The sequence below is a fragment of the Alosa pseudoharengus genome, unplaced genomic scaffold (genome assembly GCF_046254945.1).
Source record: "Alosa pseudoharengus isolate Yale_2024_CS ecotype anadromous, Long Island Sound unplaced genomic scaffold, YU_APseudo_1.1 YU_APseudo_1.1_scf_4, whole genome shotgun sequence".
Lineage (NCBI taxonomy): Eukaryota > Metazoa > Chordata > Actinopteri > Clupeiformes > Clupeidae > Alosa > Alosa pseudoharengus.
Genome location: NW_027468774.1, coordinates 18,066,101 through 18,077,411, shown reverse-complemented (window position 1 = coordinate 18,077,411; position 11,311 = coordinate 18,066,101). Strand labels below are relative to the sequence as shown.

At 42.8% G+C, this 11,311-nt stretch overlaps 1 protein-coding gene across 1 annotated transcript in view; it reads left to right on the top strand.

The window, feature by feature from the left end:
• The first annotated feature begins 2,544 nt into the window (after positions 1-2,544).
• The window catches only part of septin9a (septin 9a), a 74,119-nt gene continuing 65,352 nt past the window's right edge, over positions 2,545-11,311 (top strand). The window contains exon 1 of the mRNA XM_076265087.1: positions 2,545-2,874. Within this exon, the coding sequence (XP_076121202.1) occupies positions 2,853-2,874 (22 nt within the window). The 5' untranslated portion in view covers positions 2,545-2,852. The remainder of the gene's footprint in view (positions 2,875-11,311) is intronic.

The window sequence follows — 11,311 nt, the reverse complement described above, 5'->3', positions numbered from 1 at the left end:
AGTTTTAGAATTTTTGAAGATCTTAATGTTTGTATGTCAATGTCAACACCATCTGGGGTTATGAGGATATCACTGAACTTTGTTATTCTTGTGAAGTAGGATCTATCTATGGCATCAACAGAAGAATTAATACCTGAAATGCCTAAAATAGCATTTATTCTGTCTAAAACAAATTCCCTTCCACCACATCAACACAAGTTTGGTACTACTTTCCTTACTGCGACAAAGAGCTCCTGCCAAAATGTAACACTTAGTTCAGAGGATGACAGCAGGTTCCTGTTTACATCCACCAAGCAGCCTGAGGTTATTGTGGTTGTGCTCTCATGACTCAGTTATAGTCTAGGCAATATGTGAAAAAAAAAATCACCCAACCCAAAACTAATTGCAACAGAAATGATTTGTGTTGTACTTGATTTTTTTTTTTTGTTGATTCCTCCCATATCACATACCAAAAGTCTATGAAAATCCAAGTGGTGGAACATTGTCAAAATTGGCATTGTTTATGCATAGGTCAATGGCCAAAAACTGTACCTTTGGTAGTTTTAATGAACTTTCATAGTACAGGGTATATGTGAAAATTGGAGGGGGGGGGGGCAGTGTTCTTACCTGAACACAGAAAGTTGCTAGGACGGTAATCGGCTAGACGGCCGCTCAGACAATGGCAGAAGTGCCGTTCGTCATGTTATGAGGTTATGTGCCATCAGAAATTATTTTGGAAACGTTAGGTTAAGGTAAAAAAAACCTCTTAAGGTGCCTATAATATTGAAAAATTAAACATTGTGCCTGTCATAGGAATTCTATTATTTCCTGTCAGAATTTCACCATAGGCTACAATAGGAGTTAGATACAAACAGCTACAGTATCTTTCGTTCCTCTTTAAGTATGAATTGTGTGCACGTTGTTTGATAACATGAGGATGATCAGGAAAACTAACAAACCAGCACTGACAGACGTTGTATTGGCTGACATCCATGGACAGATTATGAGTCACTGGGCCCCACTTACTTTCAAATAGCGTAGCTTGATGATAAAGCAGGGGAAAGGCTACAATGTGTGTGTGTGTGTGTGTGTGTGTGTGTGTGTGTGTACGCGCGGTGGTGGTGGTGGTGGGGAGATAAAGCTGTTTTGTCACTTTGGTAATGGAAGGAGCGAGGAACTGTTGCAGACCCCTAGAGCCATGCATGTGTAAACCTCTCAGCCTATCACCTTCTGAGAAAAACATGCGTCTTGGAACACGTACACGCTGTTTTTTTTGTTGTTGTTGTTTTTGCTGATGAGGCCAGCATGACTCAGATTGTGTACTAAATGTGATGTCTCATGAGTTTTCTCAATACAAAGTAGGCTTACGTTAAAGAATGAGCTTCCGACACAGTACGCTCAATTTGCAGTTTGAGACAGCAGCGTTCTTGCCAAATGAACGGCTCTGCTTGAGTCAGCCATCCTCTCTCTCGGATCAGCTCGAGAGTCTAGTAATGTATTTACCTATTGCTCTATTGGTCTACCCAGTATTTTCTGATATTTACAATAAAACATTTAATTTACCAGCTTGTTTGAGTTTTTTTTTGTTTGCAAAACTGTCAAGAAGTCCAATTTAATCACACCTCTATGAATAGCCTATCTTTGCAATATGTCCAACCACAACTGTGCTTGAATAAAGATGCACAGGAGAAGATGTAGAGCAAATTAGTTTTTGTGTCTGAGTGAGTGGACAGAGCTGTGGGCTCTCAGCATATAGGCGACTACAAAGCATTTCCATCCTTATTCCATTTTGACAATTGACTCACAACAAAAAGTCCATATTCATTACCATAATGGCTTTTTTCTAAGTGTTTACGGAACAATGTTATTGAATGTATGAAGTTGTGGCATTAATGTGGTTTATTATTTGACCACCAGAGGTCATGTCCACATGTAATGTCATACTGGACAGCTTCTACTTTGTAATGAAATGAATGAAAAACAACTGAAGTTACCCATCATATTTAGCCTATGTGTCACCTTTGATGCTGCTGCCCTGAGTTTGATGTTCTGTGTTTTGAGAAGTCTTCCTCGAAATGCAAACGGCTCATGTTTGCACCAGTCTTATTTCTGCGAAACTCTCCAGGGAGACGCACTTCTGACTTCCTTCCTCCTTCGCCACCCCCGAACCCCGCAATACTTTTTGCTATTTTTAAGGCCTGTTTCGGAACTAGCCATGATAAACTTGAGCTAGGGTAGGCCTACATTATACATTATGTTTTATTATTTAGCCTAGCCTACATGGCTCACGTGCAAACTCACGACTGACGGCAATAGTCCCCTGTAATAAGCATTCCTGTAGCCTACTATACTTTTTTGCTTTAAAGATGATTTGAAGAGAGAAAGATTTGTATGCATTGCTCGTACATGACGTCCTTTGTCTTAAACCCACACTTACCACGATGCAAAACGCAATAATCACCGAGTGTACTGTTTATAAATACAGTACTAGGCTACAGTAAGTCCCGCCTCGCGCTAACGTGCGTTAACGTCCAGGTGTGCAGATCCAAGGTGTGGAGAGGCAGCCTTCAGGTGTGTCAGATCGACGAGGAGAAGTTGCTTTTGACAGTCTCTTGAGTTGAGTTGGTAAGGACAGATATGGTGAATAAAAATTAATTTGTTTAATAGCACATTTCACGGCAAAATCAACTCCAACGTCTTGTTGATTTGGGAGTGTACGACAGCAAATTCAAGGCACGACAACAAATACTTTAAAGAGATTTCAAAGACGTTCAGTTGGATACTGTAACTGTTATATCTCGCAATATCTGCGAAAAGATACTTGTGACGTCAAGAAAGTTGACTTCTGTCCAGACTTTACCTTCCCAGAAAACATGAAGAAAGCGGGATACTCAGGTAGGAGTTTTTCTTTCTGGCAATTAACTTGTATTGTAGCCTATTACACGTTACGTTGTAAATGAACCTCAGTGCCCTCTCAGTTGTGCCATAGGCTATTTAAGCTACTATAAAACAGCGTAGGCTACCTTAAGCTTCATAGGGGGGAGGGCATTAACCTCCATGTCATAGAGTAGCCTACCTGCCCTTTGCTCAATGACACTCTCTATATAAGGAATGCGAAAGCGATTAAATTAACCAATAAAATCCTCATAAAATCTACAAAAACGTAGGCATAGGGTAGGCTACTTCATTCTATTGTGAGTTAGAATCTGACTGTTTTCACTGAACAAATTATGCTTTTGGTTGCAAGAAGCCTAGTTCCATAAGTAGTCAAATTATTTTCATGTAAAGGGAATAGTTAAAAATAAATAGTAAAGGACATACATTGTTCTGTATGTGACAGTAGCCTGTTGAGTCCTGACTGTTTTGCACACAAAACCGTTTGTGGTGCTTGAAAGTTGCACACAAGCACCACAAACAAACACACTCACGCATGCACGCAGGCAAACACACACACACGCAACCAAACTCTCTCTCTCTCTCTCTCTCTCTCCCTCTCTCTCTCCTGTATATGAGATCAAATGAAAGGTTCAGTGGCTCTGGTTGTGACCTGTGAACTTCCTACCCTCCCAAGTATAGGCTCAGGTCAGTGCAGTTTACCCAGTGATTCCCAAGGAATGCTACTCTCCCCTTGCTGCAGTCCCAATCTTTGTCACAGAGCCCACAGCCCTCCCTCAGCCCCACTCCCCAGCTCATGCTGGATCACGCACGCCGCCTCTGTTCTCAGTTTTGTGGGCCTGCCCAGCAAGACCTACCTGCTGATCTCATAGGAGGAGTATTTCTGCAGTTTAAGCTTGACTGGTGCAATGGCACAAGGAAAGATTTTTTTTCAAGTATTGGTTCTTTCTTTTCAATGGCATTGACAGACGGGTTCATGTTTACATTACTGCAGGGGAATTTTCGTTAAGGCTTCAGCGCTTTTATTTAGGTTTAGTAATTGATTTGTTTGCAATCTCATTCACATACTTGTGACAGTCGTTTAATTGTTCTCAGTCATTCATTAGTTATTCTCTTGTTGACCCCCCCCCCCCCACACACACACACACACACACATTCATTCAGAGTATAATGTTGTGTATTTTCAAAATGTTACTCAGTAGTGTTTCAATACAGTTGTTATAGGGATGTGAGTGTTTGCTAGTGAATATTAGTGGAGGTATATAGTAAATCTCTGCAGTAAATAGAGGTTTGTTGACAGAAACTTTCCTCACAAAATTGCTGTCATGTTTGGGTTTTCATCAGAAGACAGTCACGGTTGTAGTAGGTATGCTTAGTTCATGGTGTGTGTGTGTGTGTGTGTGTGTGTATGTGCGATCATTTTTGTGTGTATGCATGTGAATATGTGTGTTAGAGTGTCTGCATTTGGCTGCTTTGGCTTTTGCTCACCACTCCTTCTAAAACCACAAGTAAATCAGTAACTTGCTCAGGAATGATACTCAAACAGTTGAACAATGGGACCCTTCCCTTTAAGTGGGCTCAGAAGAACTATCAATAACACGGCCTGCACTATTCCAGCATTACCACCATGTCACAATCCTTCACCTTACTTTCCTCTCTACAACCTGAGGCTATCTAAATCAGTTCAGAACTTGTTTATTCCCACTGTGATTCACTGTCATACAGTATCTGACATGGCGTGGGCAGGTGATTTATGACCAATAAAGACCATCAGAGGATAAGGGAGGTATTGCTTGGCTGTTTCAAAAGTTTTTCACTCAGTCATTCGAGTCCTCCTGTGCTACTCAACTCATGGCTTTGAGTGGAATTCTAATCTCAGCGAGACCTGTCTGTATGTGCAGGGTAACCTGAGAGTGACTCCCTTGGGGATGTTTATCTGTCTCCTGGCTGTGTGCTTCCTTCTTCCTGACATGTCTTGTCATTACAGGCAAGTTTGACAGCTTATGACAGGGCCAAATCAGCAATGGCCACCCGCCACACTAACTCTAGCCAAAAGCACCTTAAAAGTGCTTGCTGTGAGACTTAGTGATTATTATTTTAGGACAGGCAGCAATCATAATGAATGTTTTATATTCTCTGTTGGGAAACAGTTTCCATATTAGGCTAAGTACTCTATGGGGGTTATAGTTGCATGTATACTGTAAGTACACTGTAGGTCGGCAGTGTAACTATACACAGGGCCATTGCCAGAATTTTTCAAATACTGAGGTAAAAAAATAAAATAAAAAAATAACATCCAACCAATAGGGTCTAGTTTACTATAGGCTGCCTATAGACCCATATACATTGATTACAGTGTGTGTGTATAGACTTTTTCAATTGCACCATACTGGTAATTCTGCTACAAACTCTGTGATTTCCACATTACTGTGCTCTCATTTTAAGAAGTCAAATTGTAGCTGCAGCTATGTGTCACATGATGCGTGATTAAATCCTTTAAATGAAAATGCAACAGAGTGCTACACTCTGGGGGCATGTTCATGAGCCCCCATGTTCATGCCCCCAGAGCACTGCATGCACGCTATAGTGTTTATCACTGTAACCCACTGACACTCCATTATGTGCTTCTTTCTGTATTAATGGTCCTGAAGGGGTGTGATTGTCCTTTGCATTCTGCAGTAGACTATTGGGTAATTACTACTCACAGACACAAGAATGTGCACTGGTGACTACCATGTTTATCTGATCGGATAGGAGTTTAAAGCCTCTGTAAATTCAAAGATTTTTTTTTTTCTCCCTCTATGGCCTTGTTGCATTTGATCAGTTTGATTTAGGTTTCTGTTGTATGCCAAACTGGGAAAGTAAAATGAATAGTTACAGGTTAAGCAGTTTTGTTTAGTGACACTTTAAAGCAAGTCAGATAACATTCTTGTTCATTACGGGATAGTCCACCACAGTAGAAATCTCAGGTTATCTTGACCACAGTCTCTGTGTCTGATAGTAGTAAGCTGAAGCTTTTTTTCACACTCCTCTCAGCACATCACAAGCAAAAGCATTTCAGCAATCTGTCATCACGATGTGATAATATTCACTGACATATCCAGCCATTGCACAAAGCTGTCCGGCTGTGAGTTTAAATAACCTTTGATAAAATCCACCCGCTCTGGTGTTCACCGAGGTCAAGAACTGGCCCGGCCCTAGATTTTATTATTTGCATTTTTGCAAAGTCGTTAACTTGACGTTTCCTCCCCTCCTCCAAAAAAAGACACGGGTGATTTTCCACGTCTGTGAGAAAATAAATTGTTCTCCATTTTTCTTTCGACGAGGCAAGCAGCAGTGTCGCTGGGGTCATGGTCAATGCTGTTCCATTCGCAGACGTTCCCCAGGGAAGTCACTTCTAGGTCCAGATCTTATCAAACATGTGTACAAAGAGAAGAAGGGAGAGAGGAAAAGAGGGGAGAAGAAAGAAAGAAAGAAAGGGAAAAAATGAAGGGACTTGTCTGGCCATTTCATTCCTCACTGGTCATTGACAGTGGAGAGCAGAGGGGGTTGTGAAACAGTGCTGAGTTGGCAGCACACACTCCCAACATGTGTAATGAGGCCCATAAAAACACAATGGAGCAGATGTGGGCTGTATGCATGTGTGTGTGTGTGTGTGTGTTTGTATGTGTGTTTGTATGTGTGTGTGAGTGTGAGTGTGTTCACGTGGCACGTGTGTCTTTGCCTGCTCTGGGTGTGTGCTTGCATGTTGTATGAATGTGTGCATGTGTGTATATATTTATGTATTTTTGCATGTGTGCGTGTGTGTGTGTGTGTGTGTGTGTGTGTGTGTGTGTGTGTGTGTGTGTGTGTGTGTGTGTACAGAGCTCAAGCAGCGCCCAGCCTCTTGGGCAAACACGGCCAGCTGGATAGATGGATGTAGAACAGAGCGGAGCCTCTTCCCCTTATTTGCACTCTCCAGTCATTCAGAGCCAATCACCCATCCCTGCTCCAGCTCTTTCACAGCCTCTCAGACACCTGCACTTGACCGGGGCCACCGATCTATCACCGCGTCTGACGCCAGAATGGGAATTGACAAATGTATAGGCCTAGACGTGCTCTTAACTCAAAAGCCACAGGTGTTGCACCATGTCGTTCTGGTGCCAGTGTTGTTTTCCTCTGAAGGCCATAGCTCTGGTGCAAGGAAATAATCAACGACGTATAAAGTACTTGCATACTGTTTCTACGGAATTTAACAACAAGAACTGGCATCACTACTTGTTTTCTTAACAGCAGTGTTGGAATGGAAGTGAAACTGTGAGACTATCTAGCTATCTCATGCTTTCTGAAGCTTGTTGATATAAAAGAATGCTGTTGCTGCTCTGCACCCCATGTCGGTGGCTGGGTGTTTTCCGCATGTGTTGTGTGTCCTGCCTGAGTGGTTTGTTTGTGGCCTGTTATTTGACATATGTGTCAGAAGACCACACGGCCGGCTACGGGTGCGGAGGAGGAGATGGGGTGGCAGTCTGGGTGGGGCGTGTGAATGCATGGGCCTGTAGTGGCATAGGTGCTGGAGTCTGCATGCTCGGTCTTGTCGAGGTGTTACACAAACACACACAGAGCAAACACAATGGGGTCATGCATTTCCAGTTTGTTTTTCGTTTGCAAGGGTAAGGGGGAAGCGGGGGATGCACCTACATTTCTGTCAGAGTGTACAGAAAGGTCGTTCACAAGACAAGGGGTGGGGGTGGCAGGAGAGGAGCAGCCTCCACCTCTGGCTATCGGGAGGGAAGGAGAGACCATGTTGAATCACTCCCTGCTTGTTTGTTGCATATACATTACCGTACAGTAAAGTACAGTCGCGATTGTACGCAATTTCAAGCTCATACATTTTTTTGTCACATTCAGCAATCATCTCCTCACTACTGCTAGCTGCCCATTCTGTGAGTACACTACACTGTAAAAAAAAACAGTCACTGTAGGCAGCCCAGGCTCTGAAAACTCTAAACAAATAAAGTGGGGGCAGCCTGTTCCCCAACCAAGAATGAAACCCTGCGTGGAGTTTCTCCGGGAATTCTAAAGGGAGGGGTGAGCTACCGCTCTGGTGTGTTTCGTATTGTCCTTGGTTAAAATATAATTGACGTTCTTTTGGACAAAAGCATCTGTTAATAAATGTAAATATAAACATGAACATAAACAATCACGACTTCCTGTGCCATTGCTGACTGCACCTTTAACCCTTAAAGGTGTAGGTTTTTGAACATTCTAAGTTCCGCAACAATTGAAGGTTCTAAAATTCTATGTTGAATTCAATGAACCCAGATATTCTTTAGAACGTTCATTTCTCAACATTCCCATCACACCGGTGTGACGGTACTCCTTTAAGGGTTAAACAAGTCATTCTTGGCTAAAACTACTGGCGCAAACAGCTTTTCTACAAGTCTGTGTCACACACACACACACACTCACACTCACACACCCTGGTCATGGTCACAGTTCTAAATTTATCCTTGGGACTTTTTCTTCCAACTGCTTTTGATTGTGGAAACCCTTTTGGATATGCAGAGTTGCATCTAAACAAAAATAGCTGCAACAGTTACACAAATCAGCTCTCCTCTCGCCAAACTCTTCCTCCAGTATTTAACGTTAAAGGTCACTTCAGGGTGAACATGCCCAGTGATATTAGCCCCTTTTTTCATGACTTGACTTGTAACACAAAAGGATTAAGAACTAATGTCACAAGGAAACAATTATCTCCAGCTGCTGAATCATTTGCCTGTGTCTGTGGCCCTGGCAGTGTCAGGAGGATAAACTGGATTCTGCATTGTCTCTCTGCGGGGCCCGACATGAATAAACATGCTTGTTTTCATTCGAAGCAGGCCACACTAACGCTCTTCTCATTTGTCACAGTGGACACACTATTCAAGGCAGACTGTTAGCTAAATTGAACTTAACAGGGGCCCTGTGTATCATGTTGTGCTGCAAGGCACTAGTTTGAGCACTTTCTATCTGTAGGAGGTGGATTTAATGGGCTTTTCACTGCAGCTAATACTGTTGTAATAGCAGAATGGCATTTTGATAGAGAGCTCTTTTGTAAACTCTCTCTCTGTGTGTGTTGAGTCACGCCTGAGTGTGCCTAAGACAGATCTGTGGTTGTGTTGATTCAAATACTCTGTACTTTGATAAATAGCAATTCATTCAGAGTAGTCAGGCAACCATCTTAATAGGCAATCCCTGAGTCACTCAAAGTATTGGTTAACTTATTTCCTCTATATCAGATGACTAATGCAGTGTACTGGCACTGGCTCTCATCCACTGCTTCTGACTCTGACCCTGATTGAGTAGGCCTCGCTCGGTGATTCAGGGCTCGGCTGGAGGGGTCTGTGTGGACTGGCAGGCAGGCAGTGGAAAAAAAGCATGTGGGTGTCGTTTTTTGTGAAGTAGCCGTGTGGCTGGGCTGCTATGCTCTCACCCTGGCCGCATGAGGAGCTTTTTCCAGGAAGGCTATAGATGAGCTCCATGATGCCTCTGCTCCATTAGAGCTCTCACTGGCCCGTTCAGAGATCCAGCACAGCCTCGAACATGACCTCATCCTACCTCTACACAGTCACACTCACACTCACAAACACACACAAAACATATACTTACTCACACAGAGACATACAAACATACAAAACATATACTTACACAGAGACATACAAACATACAAAAAACACATACACATAGTTACACATAGACACGTACTGTAAACACACAAACATGTGTATGGACACTTACTGTAGACCTCCTCTCTCTTTGCGTAACTGGTCAGCTTACACAGATACACAGCTACTACCCTTTGTATTTCTCTTAAGACATCTGCTGCCATCTATAAGTACAGTGATAGCATTTTACAGAGGAACATTCCAGAGGAATTGCAAATGTGGCTCAAACAGGAAGGGGCAGTTGACTCAGTGACCACAGCCTTCAGGCAGCAGATGGCAAAGCTTTGACTGGCACATTGGTTTCCTCTGTATGTGGGTGCTTGTGCCTTCACAAGTGAACTGCTCACCCCTGACTGTAAAGGCATGCCTTTTGTATTATATATTTTTTTATTTTTAACCTTCATTTTAATTCACACCTCATTTTGCACTAGGCACCACTGGCCAGCAATGAAGCAGTCTGTAAATAAAGAACAACCTTTATTTTATGGGAATTCCTCCAAACAGTGCACAGAGAATTTAACTAAATAGATTGATAATAGTTCCTCTCGAGAAAAGATCTAAAAAGTCACTCTGAAGAGAGAACTGCAGGAAGCCAACTACAAAAGTAGCAAATGGAAACACACACACACATACCCACACACACACACACACACTAACAGATACAGAGCCATCAGACCCTACGTGACATTAGGAGTGGCTGGAATTACAGGAATGCTGCTAACTAGAGGAGTCTGTCTGTGTGTGTGTGTGTGTGTGTGTGTGTGTGTGTGTGTGTGTGTGTGTGTGTGTGTGTGCCTCCAGTGCTTGATCCAAAGCGATGAGCTCTATCACAAACTTGCTATCTCATATACCAGGACTGTCACAGAGGTGCTTATTTCGCAACAGTTTGATTGGCCACAAACTAAGCACTCATTAATCTCGCTTAGATGGATGAATGCATGGCTTCTCGCACAGAGAACACATCTATTATTTGAAACCTGCTCACAATCACACTGAGACACACACATACACACACACACACACGCACACACACACCAAATTCTTTCTCACAATAAATGTTGAATTGTGTAAATGTTATCCTCTCTTTAAAAGAACTGAAATACTGAGGACCAGAACATCTGTTAGAGATGGTGACTGTCCAGCTTTCTGTTAAGTATGGGAACAGAAAGTAGCTGACTTTCACAACCCCTCCACACAGACACCTGTGGGCGTGGGAGAGTTTCAATGCACTTTTCGTCCACTTAAACAAATAGAATATTTTTATGTGACTAGTACGAGCTATGGCACTCGTGCATCATGGGTAATGTCCAACTCTTGCTACTTCTGGGCTTATCTTTAAAAAGTCATTCTTAAACTACATTACGTAAGTGTAACTAAATCTGTGAGCAACTGCACACATATCCATGGCTAGTGCTACAATGGGCAGCCGTGGCCTACTGGTTAGCGCTTCGGACTTGTAACCGGAGGGTTGCCGGTTCGAACCCCGACCAGTAGGCACGGCTGAAGTACCCTTGAGCATGGCACCTAACCCCTCACTGCTCCCCGAGCACCGCTGTTGTTGCAGGCAGCTCACTGTGCCGGGATTTAGTGTGTGCTTCACCTCACTGTGTGTTCACTGTGAGCTGTGTGTGTTTCACTAATTCACAGATTGGGATAAATGCAGAGACCAAATTTCCCTCACGGGATCAAAATAGTATATATACTTATACTTATACTTTACTTATACAATGCATGTGTTGACTGGTGAGTGATGT